Source organism: Rhizophagus irregularis, chromosome 20, assembly GCF_026210795.1.
Source record: "Rhizophagus irregularis chromosome 20, complete sequence".
Classification (NCBI taxonomy): Eukaryota; Fungi; Glomeromycota; class Glomeromycetes; order Glomerales; family Glomeraceae; genus Rhizophagus; species Rhizophagus irregularis.
This window is the reverse complement of record NC_089448.1, coordinates 77,825-99,598: the sequence shown is the minus strand read 5'-3', so window position 1 is coordinate 99,598 and position 21,774 is coordinate 77,825. Positions and strand designations below refer to the sequence as shown.

Here is a 21,774-nt window from a genome sequence, read left to right as displayed (position 1 = left end):
CCGTTTATTATTAAAAACGAATGGACATATCCTTCATTTGCAGCAAAAATTTAAAATGTCTAAGGTAAGCTGAGCTCACAAAGTGATACAAAGCACCACAGTGAATCAAATGGTGTGATACATCCAGAAGGGATGCCCTGATCAAATTTCTTTGAAAACTAGTTATAGAAATGTGCCGAAGAAATAAATTCAATAAAAAAAATGTTAATAAATATAACTTTAAAAGAAGCATATTTTAATATTTTATGTATATTTTTGTCCGTTCCTTAAAGCGTCAAAGTTGGTTTTGAATGTCAAGTTTGACTTATTTAACAAATCTGTTTTAATTTAATCTGCATCACGAATCGGAATAAATGAACTATAATTCGTTAGAAGCATATTACGGATAAATTTACTGAAAATTTATTCTTAGTAATTTATCTTCACTAACAGCGCGTACTGATAAACAGAAAGCTGAATCTTTTAAAAGTATAACAAGCGAAATTACTATGTTAAATCTAAAGGTCAACGCTTATTAGACGGAATTAAGTTTGTTGATACGATCAACTTTCTGAATTTTATTTGAAAGGTTATTAATAGCTAAGGTTTTGGGCCTGCTTAAATATGAAATTTAATTTAAACTAAAGTTCGTGGTTTTTCGATTCTTTATTTGAAACGCTCCTCAAGGTAAACATTTAGTTTGTAGAATTATGCAAATGACAACCTAAAATGATTGGATTGACCAATGCAGAGCAATGACGGAAATTTGAAAAAAAGGCCTCCTCGTTAGTGACTCCCATGTCGGGAGTCATTACAAATTATATTTTTTGTATATTCTTTGCAACAAAAAAAATATATATATATAAAGGCCAATAAAAGACTTAATTCTACAAAACTATTTATTTTTCTTTTGGAATGGATAAGGAATACTTTCGGAATATTACGCCTTACTTAAGATTAATATTTAAAAAAATTTCTATTATCTATTTTTGATATTCTTCCACTGTATAGAAAGTTGTAGTAATAAATCTTAAAATTCAAATACCTCCAATTACAGTAGTATAACACCGAAAAGTATCTTTTGCAATATGTGAGTAAAAAATTAACATATGATAAACCTGATAAACCTGAATAGTCTGTATATCACGTAAATATTCTAGCGTTTTTTTTAATTAAATTACAGTATTCCATAATTTCGGTAATCTTTTTTGCATAAAGAAAACTATGCAAAGAGGAGATTGTTCAACAATGGAAGCACAAAAGATCGCCTGTTTGTTTTGTAGAGTCCACGTAATATGTGCAACAAAAATTATTTATAAATTGCAGAGGGAAAAAAAATTCTATATCCTTTTAATCTTATTTAACGTTCAATATGAATAAATCAGATAAATTCGTTGCGGAACAATTTGACATTAATGATGAAGAATGGACTATAAATAAATGTAAACAATTTTTAAGGTTCATCCAAGAGAAACCAACCAATACCAGAATCGAAATGGAAAAGAATGATGAGAACCACATTTTTTTGCCAAAATACATTAAGGCAGTAAATGAAAATGGCAAAAAATTTTACGAATGGAAATCAGAAGAACTTGACGATATATTTGAAGCGATTTTTCAATTTTTGAATAAATATTATCCCGACATAAACAAATTTCAATTGCAAACTAATCACGACGAAAAAATAAGCGAATGGAAAATTAAATATCCCATTCTTAAAAAACTAAAATCCAAGAAAGAAGCGGATTTGCAAAATGATCTCATCAAAGAAGTTAATGATAAATGGCTTCCGGGGTTCAAATATCTTTATAATTTCGAATATCAACATGCGGAATACGTAGGGGACTTAATTTTTGCGAATGATCTTGGAATTCTTGTGGCTGTTGAAACGAAAATAATTGGATATTCTCCATTTCAGTATAAAAAAGTAAATGAGGCCGAAAAACAAGCTATCAACTATCGAAATATCCTCATGGATGAAACTAAAGATAAACCTGAAATAATTACAGTAATTGGCTGTTATTTTCTCAAGCCCAGTTTTTTGGGAAACAGGAAAAGGTTTCCATTGGACATCGACCGCAAAATATGGAATGCAATCAAAAAGGTAAACAAGTCCAACAAAAAGTCACTGGATTCTGATCAACAATCCGTCGCCCCAACAAGTAATTATCTCTTTCATATTTATTTGCAGTCGCTTGAATTATATTTTTTACATATGCATTAATATCAAATTTTGCAATACTAGCTGGCGAGGAAACGCTCTATAATTTTGAGAAAGGTACAGAAGAACAAGAGAATGAAGAGATTGTTAAAGACTTTGATAAGATGAATCTATAGGAAGGAAAAAACTAAGATTGGATTCATTGATATTTTACAGGTATTAATTCATGTACTGTACAGTACAATATTATTCAACATTTTAGCTTAATTTATATAATGAATGAATTTAATTGTCTTAAATCTTACAATAAAATATGTGCTATGAGTATACTTTTAAGATTTTTGCTTATGAAATAAAATAATTTTTGGTAACGTTAAACAAATATTACAACGCATTTATTTAATATTTCAATTCACAATTATGATAAAAGTTTTTTAAAATGAATAATAGAGGTTTCAAAATATGAAATATATTAAATATACATCTCTTTTGTTACAATAGCAACGAAATTAACTTTTCATGAAATCACTGAAAGCTGCTATAGAGTTTCAATCGATATAAATTGTGTAAGAAAGTTTATTTAAAACACGTTTGATTATGGGCTCAAGTAGTGATTCTATTCCTCGATAAATTATAATAAGACAAAAATAAGTGATTCAAAATATTAATTTCAGATCTTGCGTGATATTAATTTTAAGGCTTCTTTATTTGAGTTTATTGTTTCTTGAATACATTTGACGTAACCGATTCTTTCAATTTTTCCATTCTTTCAAATGCTAAAACCTTATGTTTAATTTGCTAAATGTGGTTGTTATTTTTAAAAATTAAAGTTAGATGTTCTTTTTTCGATCTTGCCATAATTGATTCTAACGTTACTCATGCGCAAATCGAATAACATTTAATAATTAGAAGTTATTACTCCAAAGTTAATGATGAATGGTTGTATGATATCAATAAATTTATCTATCAAACATGAAGGATAATAATGTTAAATGTTCTTAATTATAGCAACGCGCCTTGAGATCTGCGGATAAAGATCATCTGGTGTACAATATGTACAGTATGCGCACGCACAGAAGCTTCGTAATACGTACGACAACATCACATTTATAAATTGTGCAAAAAAAAAATTTTTTACATTCTTTATATTCAAAATGGATATATCCATAGCAGAACAATTTGATATTAACGATAAGGAATGGTCCTTAAGTAAATGTAAACAATTTTTAAAGGTTATCCAAAATCAACCGTCTGCTACTAGTATCGAAAAGGAACCAAGTGATGAAAATCATGTGTTTTTACCAAAATATCTTAAGTCAGTAGTCGAGAAAGATAAAAAATTCTATAAATGGGTACGGAAAGAACTCGATGACATATTTATAGCGATTTTTCGCTTTTTGCATGAATACTATCCCGAGATAAATAAATACCAACTGAACGCAAATCACAATGAAAAAATCAGCCAATGGAATAATAGTTATTCAGAATATATAGGCAAGAACAAAGTAGCGGAACTGCAAAATCAATTCATTAGTGAAAGTAATAGTGAATGGATTCCAGGGTTTAAGTATCTTTATGACTTTGAGAAATACGAATTAACTTTTGTGGATAATCATGGAATTCTTGCAATTGTTTTGATAAAAAAGAAGTGGAATTTTATAAATATAATCGACACAAAATACAGAAAATTTTTCATGGAAGAAATTGAAAAAGATCCGAGAATTATGTCAGTTATTTTTATCAAACCAAAATTCGGGTCAAGAAAAAAAAAAGGTTTTCCTTGGGATATTGACAAGAAAATGTGGAATGCGATCAAAAAAGTAAATAAGCTCAACAACAAAAATTCAGTAGATTCTGATCAAAAAACCATTGCTCAAACAAGTAATTGAATTGTACATTTCCTATTATTCTAAAAAAATTGTGTGAAATAGATTTTTTCATTCATATTTATAATATCAAATTTTTGATTTCAGTTGGCGTAGAAACACTTAAAGAATTGGAGAGTGAAGATGTCAGACTTAGTAAAAGTCTTGGTAAATATAAATTTTTAAGAAAATAAATTAATTTTTATTTTCTCCATTACTAACCGAAATGGAAGATGTTGATGATTAATAAATAAATTTTTTATTTAATAGAAACTCTTAGTATTACTGGTAAATAAATTAATTATTACTTGTGAAATTTTTATTTATTTTAACGGAATTAACTTTGACGATAATTTTATATTTAAAATCTAGACCACGAAGAGTTTAATTATAATGATGATTTAAACATTGAATCACGCAATATAGAAATAAGCCAGAGTATCGGTAAATATTTTGAACCTTTAACCTGCTTGATTAATAGTTTTCTGAATATTCTTTTAACCTTTTACAGGTATACAAATTCGGGAAGAGTTTCTAAAAGACCACAATGTACGAGATATTTTCTTTGGTAGTGAAAAAGTAGAAGTTCCTCCTTATAGCAACAAAAAACTATATGTTGTAGTAGATAGGACTCCAAAAAAGCCATTGCAAAAGGTTGGAGACTTTCCAATAATCTATATTGAGTGGAGAACTTTTACAGAATTAGGCCCAAGAAATTATCCACCATCAATGGCATTGCCTCAGGACGTAAAAAAGAAGTTTGATGATATCCTAGATACCCAGCTTGGACTCGAATTTCGTTCACTATTTAGCAATCTTACTGCAATTAGTTTGGATTGGAAAATTGTTGGTGGATTTTATACAAACAGACCAGCAATTGTGTTTTATGTAATCCGCAAAGGAGTAATCCCTATTGGAGATATGCTTTTCCCCGAGGCCATTAATGATATAGAAACAGATGTGCGTGAGGGTTTTTATGAAATGACTGGAAATTATTCTAAAGATTGTCGGAAGTATTTGAATTACGTTTCCACTGGTTGTAGTATTGGAATTTCTGGTACTACTCGGGCAGGAACATTAGGTGCATTTGTGAAAGGTCAAAACGACATCACTTACTTGCTGACAAATGATCATGTCATTTTCTCTAATGATCAAAAAATTATCTGTCAACCAGCTGATAAGGATCACACAGATCTTATAGAAAAAGATTTGAAACATGAAAAAGAAAAATTAGAAAAACTACAACCACAGCCCGAAACAGCCGAATTATACAACACAGAAAAAGAAGAAATTCTCACACAAATCAAAAGATTGGAAGAAGATTTAGAAAAAGCAAGAAACAAGAATACCCAATTTGCAATATATGAAAAAGGGTTGCGCGAAAATCATAGATATGATAATAGAAACTATGGAGTTGATGCTGCGATAGCCTCATTAAAACCAGGCATAAGACCTCCAAGAGTGAACCATTTTGCTATCAGAGGACCTGTATTTGAAGACATGTCTATTGATCCCTCTATCCGACTTTCAGGTTTTAAAGACGTTAAATCAGTTGATAGTTCGGAACCTATATTTAAAGTTGGACGCACATCTGGATTGACTGAAGGGCATATTAAAGAGATAGATGTATCAGTTAAATCTTCAGATGGTTTCCGAGTGATCTTGGTAAAACAATCGTTTATTTTTCATGGTGTGCTTATGGAGGAGATAAAAGTCCAGGGAATAAATAATTTTCCCCCTAAGTGGTTAGATAGACAAATATTAGTAAAATCTAAAGGTGATGATTCCTTTATGAAAGGGGGAGATTCAGGTTGTGTGTGGTTTGATAAAGATGATAAAGATGGAAAAATGATAGCATTGGGCCATGGATCAATATGTTTGCCTATGGGCAATTATGCTGTCGGATCGCCAATAAATGCAGTATTTAACGCTCTCGACGTTAATCCAATTTTTAACAATTAAATCTAGTCTAACGCGGAAAGTGAAAGAGAAAAAGTGCGGTAATTGCACAAGCAAATATATGTATTAGTATTTAATAAATTATGGTACACACATGTAAAATTCACGTCTATTTCTAGATTATGTTTTAAGGTTATAATTTGAGATTAATTTTTCCAATTGTATAGGAGAAATTTTAGGAAAAAAATAATTAAATAGAACTAAAGATCAGGATTTATACGTGTTATTGATGTTAGTAACGAATTTGTTAAACATGTGATATTTAACCACCAACCATGTACTGAAGTATATTTTGGGCAGTCTCTCTTTTTTTTAATGTTTGTTAGTATTGATTAAAGTATTACAGTTGTGTTATATTCATCTCCTTAATAATATTTACAGTATTTAATGTATTTTATAACAAGTAATGATCTTAGATCCAATTTTGCAGTAACTTAAAAATACATATTCCTTTTTTTTATTGCAACATCCATGTGGTTGAATGTTCGTTTCTTTTCAAGGGGTTTCCTTGAAAATCGTGATCACAAGTTTGGTCAGGTGATTTATAATAATTTTAGTTATCATTTGACTAATTTTTATTTTAAAATTTTTCGATTAGTTTTTTTTGTACTTATCCATTAGAGTTATATAAATTTAATTACTTAATAAAATGTGTTATCTTCTACACAGATATCTCGATAGAAAATTCTTAAATAATTATTCACAAAATAGAATATTGATGCAACGACATGACTGATCATTATATGTATAAAATCATTCTTACTATAGTTTCATATAAGTTATTGTAAACTTTTCATATACGAACTTTCATATATTTTCACATGAGTCATCTATAACCCCTTACCTAAACTTCTTTAATTCTCTTATCCTAATCTTCTTCTCTAGCCTCAATATCCTTCCTTAATCCCTTTCCCTCTTATTAGATGGTGGCGGTGATGGTGATGGCGATGGGGTAGATATCGATTGCATAATTAGTGCATACTCAGCATATCTATAGACAGTTCCAGGAGGTCCATAAACTTGATGTTGTTCAACATCAATAGGGTGATCTGGAAGAATAACGCAATTTTAGAAGTTTACTATTGCGATCTCGTGATAGTGCTATAGTCCATAGTAGGAACGGTTGGTCGTAAAACAACATGGTGCTACGCGTGGGTGTTACTTCCTAGGAGACCCTTGTGGTGGGGCCATTTATCATTAATAAAATGACATATATTAAAGTGCAAGAAAAGTTTTTATACAAAATTTATTACAATCGACATTTAAAAATGGATCAAAATATACTATTTTATTGGGCCTGTTCATTTTATTATAGCGTGTATCCTTTGATTGTTATAACATTTACTATGCGCATCTCATTTAAAATTTTATACCTCGCAAATTACGAATTAATTGTAAAATTAAACTGATCTGTTTAACTTAGACAATGATTTTAATCAAGAACAATTTTCACATTAACACTTTATATATCGAATTTCATATATATTATAACTCTGATATTATAAAATTGTTAATTTTTACAGTAATTACATACATATATATATAATAAAATTGAATAACGCGACGGACTTCAACGGTTTTCCGTTTTCCTAGTAATAATAATGTTGACTTAGACCGGAACAATGAACAGTGCAATTACGATTCTTATGGTTTAATACATTCATATATTTCTTCTGTACTTTAATTTTTATCGCAATCATATGACCTCACTTTTTTAGGTGATTAAGAATTTCTATATACAATTTTAGTATCAGCTGCAACTAAATTTCAGAAATAACGCTAATAAGAAATTTTGATACTTGAGAAAAAAGCTATTTTATAGTTATTAGTAGTTGAATAAAAATATTACTTTGATCAACTTTGTTACTGTATAATAATTTTATCATGACATAATACACAATACACGATACTTTTATTTTCATTTCACACAAACTAGCATTACATTACACAATGAATGAATATACTTTGCAGCATAGCAGAACGTTAATATCAAGATATCATGCAAATTCATAAAATCACAAGCCTAACGTTTGCGGCTGGGTTTTATGTTTTATTTTATTTTATTTTAAATTTTTACTGTGGAGGATAGAAAGCGAAAAATTAAAGAAATAAATAGAGACATGATTTGGTTCATTTAACAAAATTAATTGTGTAAAGAAACTAGAGGATTGGAAAGTTAATTTTGAGAAATTTATTGTAACAAAGTTCTATTCTTCTCAACACATATTTGGAATCTTTGCCACTTATTTCAGCCTTAATAAAGATTATCGTTTTTGTGCGACACCAACTAATTTTTTGAATTTATTTTAATTACTTATTCCATCTATAGAAGAAAAAATTGCGGTAACATATATATTATCTAATTTTTTCGTACTATATAAATTTTACCTATTTCTCACAAAAGCAGCCACGCGGAAATTTAGGATAACATTCAGGAGGACAACGTTGTGCTTAAAAATTATAGTTTTAATAAATATAAGTTAAATTATTCGGTAATAAAATAAGCTTCATTTAACTATTACCTGATACTGTGGTAGAAGTAATTGAAATAGCGATCACGAAAATAGCAAAAAAAGCTTTGATATTCATTTTTTTCAATTAGTTTTAAAAGTTTATTTAAGATATTATAAAATGCTAAACTTTTAATTTGTTTTTATTAATGTGAAACTTTGAAGTATTTATAAGAATTGAAAAATATAACATGAAGTAATGTAATTATAACGCATTTTTTTTTCCAACGAATAATGTGGCAAAGTACTTGATATAATTCACGTAGTCGAGTAAGCCTGAAAATCAGTAAATAAGCCATATTTATTTAATTGGCTTAGGCAAAACGTAGGCTTATATTATTGTTGCATACGTAGCGTAAATGCGTAATTCAACTTTTTTGATTATCATCACATTAAATATAAGATGATCAACGTCAACTGTTCTTCAGCCTTCTTGGAAGGTTTAAAAACCAGAAATCATTTGCCGATCACATAATTATCGTGGGATAGAAAACAAGTCCCATCCAAAGATCTTCAAAACTTGCAATAAATAAATACTCTTTTTTGGTCACGATATACTCACACGTTTAAGGAAATACCTTGGGTGAAATTTTAAATAATCCTAATCCAATCATTATTGAATAGAGTAGCGCCCCACCCTCCAACCTTGCGAACTTGGGTCTTGTTTATAGTTAATTAAAAATTAAAAAAAAGTTCATTTTGCATTACAAATTTTTTTGACGAATGAATTTATGACGTGTAAAAATTAAATCTGAAAAAAGATACAATAAGCCCCCAGCGACTAATTTAAAAAAATTGTAGCCGCAAATAAAATTGTTCATTATTTAGGAAATATTAAGGCTTAATGAACTGCAGTTATTATTATCAAAAAAAAAAAATAGTAAAATCATTAAAAAAAAAATTGCGATCTACTTGTACGTTTGAGGAATAATTTGGTGAAAATTCTAATAATAAACAAGCGTATAAGGACATATCTGATAAAGTTCGAAGTAAATTAAGATTGTTGGTAGTTTAAGAAAATCTTAAATGATTTATTTTTTATTTGAGTTTGTATTTTAATCCATATCTTAAATAAAATTTTTGATATTATAAATATTCAATAATTTATGGTTATAATGTCATTTGTTTGAATAATTATTTTGAATTAATTAATGTGCAATATTAAAAATCTCACCGGCGGGATATTCACCGGTTATAATGCAATATTAAAATAAATCCATGAAATAACGTCGACATCGAGTCATCGACATTTGAACGTATATCAATCTCTAAATCACGGAACGCCGGGTCAATCATGGGACTCCATACAATTGTGCTGGTACCACCCTTCCAGTCTTGATGATGGGTTCAGAGTGAATTTTTCGTTTTTTTCCCAGAGTGTATGATATGCATGGTTAATATAATTTAGGTCAAAATGGTGCACATTTGAAATTGCGTTTTATCCTTTAAACTTCTTAATTTGCAAGTAAATATGGTCACAACACAGTTTAAGAGATAAATACATTACACTTCGGGCTAATTATTAGTCACCATATATTCAGAGATTTATATATACCATGAAATTTTATGCAATTCATTTTTTTAAAAAAATAATTTTTCTTATCTCAATCAAAAAAATGTTTAGCTTTATTCCGCGAGTAATCACAAAATTACGACCTATCCGTACTACTATACCACTTACCCGTTCTGCTTCTTCTTCTAGTACTTTGCCTTCTTATCCAAACCAAAATATCAATTATTCACTAAAAGATTTCTTGGTTGCTTATGAAAAACGATGCGACAAAAAATTGGATGAGATAACCAAAAGCTTCAAAGTAGTATTTTCCCTTTATATATATATATACCCGAACAAATTGATAAAATTACTAAGAGATTTGTAATTATTTAGGAGGATGTGGATAATATATTTACTACAGCGGAAAATAGATTCCTATTAATAGGAATCTCCACCATGGCTATAAACTATTCCAGGCCGTGGATCCAGGAAGAACTTAATGAAAATAATAAAAAGGAAGACAAATAATAATTTTTTTTAACCCACGTAAGAAAGTTTCAAAATTATACAGGTAAAAACAAAAAATAAAATACCAAATTTTTCCTGTGTTTTTTAATAGTAATGATGTAAGAACATCAGATTCTACAATAACCACTGTCCGAGATAAAATAAATAAAATAAATAGTTTTCCTAACAATTACAAATACTATATGATATTTTAGTATAAATAAATTACTAATAAAAGTTAGAAATTCTTACATCTTTTCATAAATAAATAAGATAGATGTAAATTTTTCATTAGTTGTGATCTCTACTAAAATATATATTGCTATTCGCTCATGTTTGATTTAACACGTATGTTTATATCATAAATAATTCAAAAAAGTTTCAAAAAAAGTGATGTCATATAATGGCTTTATCGTTCGAATAGCCATTTATGAAATATGCTAAAGATTAATATTATCAAAAAGCTTGCCAATGTGTGAAAGATTCTTCATATAAATAATTTGGCAGAAAAAAAATTTCATAAAGTGGATGAAAAAATAGCAAATCAGAACATAATAGAGATTGCAAACAAAATAAATGATGTCTACCATACAAGTTGAAGTATGAAAAGGCTGACGAAGCTTTATTACTACCAAGAAATTTGGGTGTTTCACTCGTCGAACAAGATTACAAGATATAATAACAATAATAACAATAACAATATTATTATTAGTCATCATGTATTCAGGATTTTATTTATACCACGAAATTTTATGCAATCCATAAGTAATTTTGTCCAATTGCTTAATATCTCAATTAAAAAAAATGTCTCGTTTCATTCCACGAATAATCACGAACTTGCAGATTACACTATCACTCGTCTATCAGTAACTACACCTACCCGTTCCTTCACTTCTGGCCTACTTCTCCTCCTATTTCTCTCGGTTCTCCTCATTATATCGACCAGAATATTAATATTAATTATTCATTAAAAGATTTCTTGATTGCTTATGAAAAACGATCTGACAAAAAATTGGAAGAGATAACAAAAAATTAAGTAGTATTTTCTCTTTATATACCAAACCAATTTATCAATTTTGATAAAATTACTAAGAGATTTGTAATTTATTTAGGAATACGTACAAAGAGCGTGATTGAGCGGCAAAACGGTCAGTAGGAGAGAAAAAACAAAAAAAAAATGATAGTTGTCGATAACATTTATCTACAATGTGCATTATTATGTAGAAGAACCCATATCACTACATATGGCGATTCTATTTCGTACTTCTAGATAAATATGACAACCGTAATCATAAGAACTTCGGTCTTATTTAACTTGAGGTTTAGGAGATATTCTCAATGGGTCACTGTTTCTAATATACTTTACTATGGAAAAGAATACCTGAAACGTAAGATATCCACTGCGGAGAAGAGATTAGTGGTAACTGGATATCGACCGTAGAGAATAATAATGTACAGATACGAGATATCGATTGCGGAAAAGAATATTAGTGGACAATAGAAATCGACTGCGAAGAAGAATATAAGTGGATATCACAGATCAAAAAAATTATTGTAGGCTCTGCTTTGAGTAGAACAAGTTTTACATTTTCCTCCTGCGTGTTTGAAATGGATGTTTAAGTGTTGGTCACAGATGGCTTCGATACAATCTCTATACTTCTAGTTTCCATTTTTCTACATATGGAGACGAATTTCCCTTATAAAAGCACAAACCAAAGAGGGGACAGAGAATTGACACGTTACTGGAAGATCGATTAACACCATCCGCAGTATGACTTCATGAAACTTGATTATTTTTTATCCCGCGTTAGATTCCACATTTTCTACAAATTAAATTGGAAATTGTAAAAGTCATGTGAGTAGTTTGTGAACAGAGTTCACAGTCTAATCACGTGTAACTGCGCCATAACTAAGATTTCCTTGCTTATCTGACGAAAAAATTATCACAAATTTAGAAAAGAAGAAAAGAATTAAACAACTATATATATATTCGCAGTTAAAGAATGAATGAATTTATTATTTAATCATATTCATGTGTTTTAGAATGAATTAAGAGAGATGCTCTTTAATTTCTGGGGGATATTGATCTTTGTCAAATACATACTATACCAACTCCTCTTTAGACACAGTTTAGACACAGCAACAAGGAATGTACCTCGAATAGAGGTTTTTACAGTTCATCCAAGAGAATTCGATTACCACTAGCATCAAAAAACCACGCGATGAGAACCATTATGTTTTTACCAAAATACCTTAAGTACAGAAAATATTACAAATGGAAATCGAAAACTCGACAGCTTATTCATAGCGATTACTTATCCCAAGATATCTGAAGAATAATGAAAATCAACAAATGGAATAATGAAATATCCGAATATTTAAACGAGAACAGGGAGACAAGCCGCAAAATCAAATTCATCAGAGAAGTCACAATGGATGAATTCTAGACGCTATTTGTTTGTATAAATTACAAAAAAACCTCTCAACCTACCTACAAAAAGAAATTAGACTAGCCGAGATCTTTCTTATATCTTAATTTTTGATTGATTTAGACTTGGCTAAAATGCCCTAATAAATCAAAAGAGATCGAGTAAATGATTTATTCGCTTAAAAAATATTGTTAAAATAAATCATCATAAATCTAAAAATCTTTTGTTCTTTATAGTCCTCAAGGACATTCATGGAGTACTTGTTGATAAAATGATAAAATTCTGAAAGTTCTAATGGGAAGGAATAAAAGTTTCGGTATTGACAAAAAATTTAATGATCAAAAGGTAAATGAGTTTCACAAACAACAAAAAGTTGGTCTTTAAGCCATCAAATGAGGTAAGTAATTAACTAAAAATAATGATTCATAACAATTTTAAGCACCATATGAAACTCAAAAGACTTTGCACTAACAATAGGTTAAATTTATGTTAGTTTATCCAACCGAAAGAATCAAAAAACGATACCAAATTTTTTTATTACTTCATTTACCCATTTTATTTTTTATTAGTCTAAAAATAAATATCTATTTATTATATTATAGTTTTTTTTTATAAACAAATAAACGAACTTATATTGTCTATAAATTATATAAATCTAACAGCTAAAGTATTCTTCCCTTATATTTTAATATATTTTCCTGTGCCTATAAAAAAAAATAAAAAATTTTTGTGAATAATCAATCGTATGACTTCTTAATTTAATTAATAATTATTTACCTCTGCTAAAGTCTTACTCGATATTGTTGGTAAACGTGAAATATATTGAGGAATAATATCGTATTTAATTGGTGGTTCCTAGAATAATATTTAATCTTAGCTGACTGTTCCACGTTTAAAATTTTCACAATTATCTTTAAGAATATAAATATACCTGAATAGGAGGACATAAATCTATTGGAAGATACCTTCCTTGATTTTGAAAGAAAATTTCTCTTTGTTGTGCCTCCTCTAATAAAGAGTTGTTATTTAAAAAAATTTTTTTACTAGCATAAATAATTAGCCAAATTATAGCTAAAAAATACCAATATATAATCCTTCAAGTTTCGCTAAATATTCCTCGGCAGTTTTTTCATGCTGCTCCCTTACTCGATTTCTTCTATCAATCTCCATGATCATATAATCATATGACTTAGAGAATTCTTCATACCTAGATTTTTGAAAAAGTATATTATTATAATTACTTAACATAATAAATCAAACAAAAATTACCATTACCATAAATTTAAATTATATAATTCTTCCAAATAACGATCTACAATAGTGGAACTTCTCTCAAAATCAGCTTCAAGTTCTTTCATTGTATTTACAAAACTTTCCATTTTTGTTCCAAAACCTTCTAATTCCGTAAATAATTTACCGGCCTCGTCATATGATACTTGATATATTTGATTTCTAATGCGAACTTCTTCACTAAATAATAAATTAAAAAAATTAATATATAATATATACTTTTAGATTGTATTCATTAATTCTTACCAAGTGGACTCGATCTTTTGAAGGCTTTCTTGTAATTCTTCAACTATAGTCGGTATTAAATCTGTATCTTCCTTCAGGACTAGAAAAGAATATTGGTATACGTTTAATCATATAACTCAGCAAAGTGTTTAAATTAAAATAGAGTATGTTTTATCCTACCAGAAATATCTAACTCTTCAGTATTCGATTGGCATGCTCTATAACAATAAAAAAAAGTAAATTAATTGTGATCCAAAAAAAAAGAAAGAAAAATCCTATATACTTACTTTAAAGCTGCAGCAACTTGATCATAATGTTTTGCTAATGAAACTAAAATTTCCGCCATAGAACGAGTTTCTTGATCCAATATATTACATTTATCACGAGAAAATTCTATAACGGACTCTTCAAATGAAATGGTATTACTTTCGAGCATTTCGTTAAATTGCAATAAATGATTTTTTATATACTCTATTAATGTTAAACTATTATTATAATAATTCTATACGAAGAAAAATTAACAATATGTTTTTGTTAATAAATATCTTACACAAAAAATAAAAGACAGAAAAGACGATCATTTACCACTATAGCTGAAACTTCTTCTCGAGTTTTATCTTTTAATTCTTGTACGCTTTGTTCTTCAACGTAATCATATAAAGTGATCTTTTCTTCAATTTTATTATTATAATCTTTTTCAATAAAATCAAATTCAAGCCCTCTTTTTCCTCCACTTAAATCACCACCTCCTGGTGGTGTATTTTCTCTCGTTGATTTTTCTAATGCGACTGCATTCTCTCTAATTGATATATCAACATGTTTACAGCGCAAATTTTGTAATGTATTTTCTAACTCATTAGTTAACATCATCAATTCTTGTTCTTTACTCTAAATTTTTTTTTAACTAAGAGATGAGATTTAATTTTTTAAAAAAAAAGACTACACGAGAAATGGCCTTACTTACAGCATAAAATTGTTGTAATATTCCATTTTGTTTTTCTGCAAAACTCTTCAATTTTTCAACCGACTTCATTACATTAAAACGCAAATTAAAACTTTTTTTTAAAAATAAAATAAGATAAAATAAAAAGTAAAAAATCGATTCAAGATACCTGAGCTTGAACTTCTAATTCGCTCCAAAGAAATTTTAATTTTGGACAAATTTTTTCTACATTTTCGACATCAACTTTGCATTCTTTTACATAGTTATCAGCTTTAGAACACAAGTTTTCTCCAAATTGTAAAGTCTTTTTTGACAATGATGTTAATACTATTAATTCTTGTTCCATTGAGACCTTTTTTCTTTAAAAAAAAATAATAACAAATAATAAATTTTTTCGTACTTAGAAATAATATATTATAAACTTTAGTTTATTAATTAACAAGATGATTTATAAGACAAAATACAATCGGAGATTACAACATTGAACATTTATATCATGTTTTCGTGAAACCATGCATAAAATTTAGCAATTAACTCCAATTGGACGATCTCGACGATCATCACGTTACTCGTACAAAAGCTCTCAGAGAAGTTGAAATAAAATTGGACGTTAATACAATGAGGATAATACAAGTTTTATTGTGAAGAAGAACAATTGATAGAATTAAAGCTGTCTTTGCTGTCGCGAGTAATTATAATTAAATTTGGTTATTCAGAGAAAAACAGAGGATATTCCACTGGGAAGTCGAAATTGTAGAACGAAGAGAAAATCCTGCAACGAGTCTTTCAACTGATTTTCTAGTCAATGATGCCGAAAAAAACATTTATCTTATAACAAAAATAAAAAAAAATTGATTATTCATAAATAGGAATTAGTAATTATAAAATTATCAAAAAAAAGTCATTTCATCACCATTTGATTTATAAAAATATATTTGAATACCGAGTCTTTGTCCAGTTTTAGTCTTGTAATCGTCCAATTACTCCAATATTCATTCAGTAATCGGGTATTTATTTTTAATTGTTGATAAATTTGCTGAAAAGATTCAACAGCCGTTGAATTATATGATGTAAACATTTGATTTCGTCCTGCGCTGAGTAGTTAAACGTAAACAAGATTTGAAGCCTTATTTCCAAAGTTCCCATGTAGGTTTCTTATATTGAAAATTTTCTTTGGTTAGTTGTAACTGAGTAAAAAAAAAATTCGATAAGTAACTAGCTGTCGCGTAAAACATCTATTTTGCCGATAGAATGCAAATTCGGAATTTGTTCTGTGCATGTATGTGCATGTATGCAAAATAAAAGACCACGTTAGTATTGGTTACAAAAAAGTATTTCTTCTCAGAGATTACACAACAATCCCAACGATAATGTTGAAAATGTTAATGATATTAACCATAATCATCTAATAATTAAATATCCAACCATATCAAATAAATGGATAGGTTGTTCAAATATGAATCTAATGATAATTTAAAATCTTGTGCACCACAACGTAAAGCCTTCAACTTCTTTATATTTTATTATACTTTGAACATTATCCGTTATACAGTAATTTTAAACTTACGACAAGGAAATACCTTAATTGAGTATCTAAAATTCATTTCAAATCATGTACGCCCTATAAAAAAGTCGATACATCGCATCTTTTTACCGTAAAAGGCTCATTTTTTTACAGAAATAACGGATAAAATTTTTTATAAGGACGGAATGCACCCAAATTTTGAAAACGAAATTTCCAAAGGGGTGTTTTTATGCATAATTTATTTATCTAATGGTGGCTAAGCCGCGATATTTTAAAATATCATAGTGTAAGATTATAAGAAAAATTATCATCAAATTCTGCTTATCATACATGTTCGTTTTCCCATTGACTAAATGTCTTATTCAAATCAGCAAGTAGATGTATGTAGAGGTCATGCAATGAGGATTAAAATTGCTTTAGAATAAGATAACGCTCTTGTCGATGATAACAATGATTGTCATCAAGGTCCGCCATCGTTAAATTGTGTGATTATCAATTATGGCTCTCACCATAATATTGTGTTTGGATCTCTATTATTAACATTCTTTATAGTTTCGCTTCTTATTAACCTGGAAGAAGCAAGCTGCAAGCCTTTCTCTAACATTGCTATCCTATCATTCAAAGTTTTGATTTCGTCCTGTGCCGAATTATATCTAAAGCTCTTAACTCCAAATTTCTTATATAGTTTTCTTTACGTTGACGAAATGCTCTTTGTTGGTTAGGTTCTGAACGCGCTTTTTCTAATTGGATGGACAAAAAAGGTAAGTAAATAAGGAATAGATACTCAAAAAATGAGAATCATTTAGGAAGTATGTATAACGTACTTGACTGTTATTAAGCACCCCGAAAACGGGTACCCATCGAATTTGACCAGCATTATATTCAAATTCTTATAAATTCATATTGTAATCTTGTCGCGTAAAAAAATCACAATACTCACACCCAAAGGCATGGTTGCCAATGGTTTCCTACCGCGTCGATTCGGCATTGGTTTTCCGGCAGGATGCAAATTTAAAGTTTGTTGTTCTGTGTAAGTATACAAAATAAAATAAAAAGATTACGTTAAGGGAATTGGGTTACAAAAAAAAAAAGTATTTATGTTTAATATCGAAGCTTTTTTACTTTTACGGATAAATTATAAACAAAATAACTTACGATAAGGAATGACATCTAATGATGATGTTTGAGAAAGTTGAGGGTTAGGAATACAGTTATTTATTGGAGATTCATTATATTTGAGGAACCGTTAATAGGTTTCGGTAAAGGTAATCTGAAACGTTGGGGCAACGATCGGTCACTCATTTCGAAAGGGAAGGAGAAAGAAGGAAAATTTCGTTGCACAAGGAAATTTTTGTTCAACATTTTATAGAAAACAATCCATTAAAACGTGTCTGTACTTGATATATGATTGGCCTCAAACTTAATTGCATTTAATAGAAGCCAATGGTTCAAACACAGTATCTTTGATCTACTCAAACTTAAAAATATATAAGGAAATAAGGCTTTAAGAAAAAAATTACATTGTGATGATACAACAATGAAAATTTTTCGTATAAAGTTTCAAAAAAAATTTTTTTTTGATATATCAAAGTACCTTTATATAAATATAAGAGTTGAATAAATAAATAAATATGATTATGTGCGTTACGCGCATTGTGCAATTCGATTGCAATTCGATTATTCACACGTTGACCAGTTCTGTGATTTTAGGATCGGTCTTTTTTTCAAGTGATTTTTCGAACCATCTTTCAGGTATATCATAGTAATCATACTCCGGCAGCTCCAAGTGCGCCAGCAGTAGCTATCTCAGAATAAATTCCCTAATTTTCAGGAATTTTGACTATTAGAGAAAAATTAATGTTATCCTTAATAAATTTTATTACACTAATTCCATTTTTCATTCATATTTCCGTTGGTTAAAAGTTTCCCGTGTTATTTGAACATATCGTAAGTTTTTAGCAATCGAAAGTAGGACAGGAATGGAAAGAGCAAGTTTTTAATTAAAATTTTATATATTTGTGACTAATAATAAAATAGACTTGATCAGTTGCTTAATATCGAAAAAAAAGTTGTGAAAAAAAAAATCGAAAAAATTAATAAATGTAAAATTTTAAGGATATAAATAAACGAATTATTAAAAATAGATAGTTATTTTTAATCCAAAATAATTGTGAATTTAAAAATTGTATTATTCTCCTTGCATATTAGAGTAATTGTTTTTATATAGTGTTTGACTAGTTGATTTGGTCAGCTGACTGTATAGTTGATCAGTTATTGATAGGCTTTAGTTTAGTGCCTATTACAATAAACAGATTTGCGATAGTTTATACCTTGGTATTCTTTTCTATGTAAAGTAAAATTCCCAACACGTAAGACAATTGAGTCAATTTAACTTAATAAAAAAAAAGATCAGTGTTTTTGTGTTACACAGTACAATCATTAAATTTATACTGTACATCATCAATCATTGAAACTTTTATTTCTTACATTTTACATTTCTTTTATTTTTTTCATTAAAGAAATCAAAATTGTTGTACTTTTTTTTTAACAAGTAAGATTTTTCAAATCTATAAAATGTCCAGTAGAAGAGATAATGCCTGCACAGCTTTCGACTATACTATATGTATCAGACTATAAGGAGAGAAAAGCGATTTTTTTGTGGGTACCGCTCTTGGATACACACGACTTGAAGACGAAGGAGAAAAAAAAAGAAGATAAAAGAGAAAAGAAACGTGTAAAAAACAAAGAGGAAGGTAATAAAGCAACATTAAATTTTAACATCTAAACCATATAATGTATTATATAACCAATAACCATGTTTTGCTTTTTATATTTTTAAATAGCAGTTGATGAATCATTGATCGATCAAGTTGATCAAGTTAGAACTGATCTAAACGAACTACAAAACGTTATAGGAAATCAGATACCAGAACAGGAAAATCAATTATTTGAAAAAATATTTGATATACTTAATCTTATAGAAGAATTTGAAGCGGGAAAACAATGAATTGAAGGTAAAATACGATGAATTGAAATTGTGACACAATGAATTGAATTGAAATTCGTTAAAGCTGAACGAGAGAAAGAAGTTAATAGAAAATGTAGAGATTTTGTTGGAAGATTTTTATTTAAATTAACGAAGAAATTAGATTATGATGACTTTCGCAAGTTGAGTGATGAATATGAATACGGAATCTTTAGGAAGTTAAAAAGAAAATAGAATCACGATTAGAGTTTGTTAAAGCTGATGAATTCAAACAAATTTCGGACTTCAGACCTTTAAGCTCTAATGATTATTCTTATGGTGTTAAGAATCAAAGTACATATGATGCACAAGTTATGTTGAGTAACACGATCGTGGTTTTGATTTTTTATCTGCTGAAGAGGAAGTAGATTATCCTTTAATGGGATATTGCCTTGTACATGATTTTCTGCATCAAAAAATATCGTACTTTGCCTTTAAGGCTATCATAGAAACTGAGAACCATACATGGAGGCGTAATATGATCAGGCAATGCTGAATTATTACGTTGGCAAATTAATTACAATAATGTCAATAATTGTCGAATTGCCAATGTCAAATTGATGACAATTGACAATTTTACTACAACAGATCTGCAGATCCAATTCAACAATTATGACGGCGTAATTCATATAGAACGAAACAACATGAGTAATTACGCCCCATGCATAACTAAAAATTGTTTCTAATAGACAGAAAGGAGAAACAAAGACCAGATTATTTATAGTATGTATTATAGGTATTATGTAAGACTCGTAGAGGATAGGATGGCGACCTTAGCAGTGATTAAGAATTTGAGCGTGACCGAGATGGTGCCGACACCACACCATGAATACTATAATGATCAGTGCGATACAACCCTATTGCGCACATCTCTTCAATTTCTTTGGAAAGTACTGTAAATTAGAAAAATTACAGAAAGGTATTGAAGAAATAAAATATAATAAAAATAATTCATAATCATAAACACTCTTCAAATAAAAATAAGTTTATTTATATGCTCGATTGAAATAACTGTTATATTGTTGTTATTTTGGACAGTCTTTGAATTTAGTATTCATTAAAAATTATTAAGCTATAATCAAGAACTTTTTCAAGTTTTTGTTCTATTTTTTTAACACAAACTATGCTCACATATTGCGATACACTAGTCTTCAGAAATTTATATAAAACTGGGCAAAGCTCAGAACATGTAAAGATATTAAATAACAAATAAATTCCATGATTAAAAAAAATATTCTGACCATTTCTTACTAGTATTAATATTGATCATTAATGATTCCAATAAAATTTCTACTTTAGCAGGTTCATCACTTGTTTAATAAGGAATCTTATGTTTACGATCTGTAGGACGGCTTGACCGAACTATGGGTTGTTCTGTGGATACATTAATAAAAGAAAAAAATAATAACTTAATAATGTACTATAAGATAAATTATAAAACTTTTTATACGTACCGTCCGAAATTGATGCATCTGAGATTGATGCATTTGAAAATGATGAAATTGATACACCTGAAATTGATGCATCTGAAATTGTTGACAAATCTGAAGTTATCGGATAATTATCGTAAGGAATCTCAAATAAATTGTTATTATCGCTTAATGAAGTTATCATACCATGAATGAACCTAAAGAAAGTAACACGCATAACTAACGAAAAATAAGAACCATTATTGTGAACGATCCATTTCTCTTTTGTTAGATTAGATGAAAGATTCGCGAACCTTAATACATAAGATTTTGATCCATTTGTACCTAAAATTTTAAAAAATCGACAATAAACCAATAATAAACTTTTCAGTAATTTCTTGTAATAAATACAATCATCCCTATATCTACTTACTAGACATTTCCAAGAGTTT

The 21,774-nt window shown here is 28.7% G+C and overlaps 6 protein-coding genes across 6 annotated transcripts; 4 read left to right on the top strand and 2 right to left on the bottom strand.

The window, feature by feature from the left end:
• Positions 1 to 1,351: 1,351 nt before the first annotated feature.
• On the top strand, positions 1,352 to 2,316 carry OCT59_012655 (uncharacterized protein; the record flags this gene model as incomplete). Its single annotated transcript, XM_025310976.1, has 2 exons — positions 1,352 to 2,141; positions 2,225 to 2,316. The coding sequence occupies 2 exons, from the start codon at positions 1,352 to 1,354 to the stop codon at positions 2,314 to 2,316; spliced, it is 882 nt and encodes a 293-aa protein (XP_025176313.1).
• A 978-nt stretch (positions 2,317 to 3,294) lies between these two features.
• Positions 3,295 to 6,174, top strand: OCT59_012654 (uncharacterized protein; the record flags this gene model as incomplete). Its single annotated transcript, XM_025326386.2, has 5 exons — positions 3,295 to 4,021; positions 4,114 to 4,173; positions 4,276 to 4,293; positions 4,378 to 4,449; positions 4,517 to 6,174. 5 exons carry the CDS (start codon positions 3,295 to 3,297, stop codon positions 5,965 to 5,967), a joined length of 2,328 nt encoding a protein of 775 aa, XP_025176312.1. The 3' UTR covers positions 5,968 to 6,174.
• Positions 6,175 to 10,057: 3,883 nt separating this feature from the next.
• OCT59_012653 (uncharacterized protein) lies at positions 10,058 to 10,670 on the top strand. The gene is made up of 2 exons (XM_066140257.1): positions 10,058 to 10,288; positions 10,363 to 10,670. The coding sequence occupies exons 1-2, from the start codon at positions 10,091 to 10,093 to the stop codon at positions 10,495 to 10,497; spliced, it is 333 nt and encodes a 110-aa protein (XP_066001148.1). The 5' UTR covers positions 10,058 to 10,090; the 3' UTR covers positions 10,498 to 10,670.
• Positions 10,671 to 13,472: 2,802 nt separating this feature from the next.
• On the bottom strand, positions 13,473 to 15,709 carry OCT59_012652 (uncharacterized protein; the record flags this gene model as incomplete). Its single annotated transcript, XM_025318371.2, has 11 exons — positions 13,473 to 13,609; positions 13,683 to 13,760; positions 13,837 to 13,913; positions 13,988 to 14,112; positions 14,181 to 14,375; positions 14,442 to 14,520; positions 14,601 to 14,638; positions 14,708 to 14,922; positions 15,006 to 15,308; positions 15,385 to 15,447; positions 15,533 to 15,709. The coding sequence occupies 11 exons, from the start codon at positions 15,707 to 15,709 to the stop codon at positions 13,568 to 13,570; spliced, it is 1,392 nt and encodes a 463-aa protein (XP_025176311.1). The 3' UTR covers positions 13,473 to 13,567.
• A 3,772-nt stretch (positions 15,710 to 19,481) lies between these two features.
• Positions 19,482 to 19,895, top strand: OCT59_012651 (uncharacterized protein; the record flags this gene model as incomplete). The annotated part of the gene is made up of 2 exons (XM_066140256.1): positions 19,482 to 19,641; positions 19,735 to 19,895. 2 exons carry the CDS (start codon positions 19,482 to 19,484, stop codon positions 19,893 to 19,895), a joined length of 321 nt encoding a protein of 106 aa, XP_066001147.1.
• A 970-nt stretch (positions 19,896 to 20,865) lies between these two features.
• Positions 20,866 to 21,762, bottom strand: OCT59_012650 (uncharacterized protein; the record flags this gene model as incomplete). Its single annotated transcript, XM_066140255.1, has 4 exons — positions 20,866 to 21,287; positions 21,368 to 21,439; positions 21,530 to 21,667; positions 21,756 to 21,762. 4 exons carry the CDS (start codon positions 21,760 to 21,762, stop codon positions 21,229 to 21,231), a joined length of 276 nt encoding a protein of 91 aa, XP_066001146.1. The 3' UTR covers positions 20,866 to 21,228.
• Between the last annotated feature and the right edge of the window lie 12 nt (positions 21,763 to 21,774).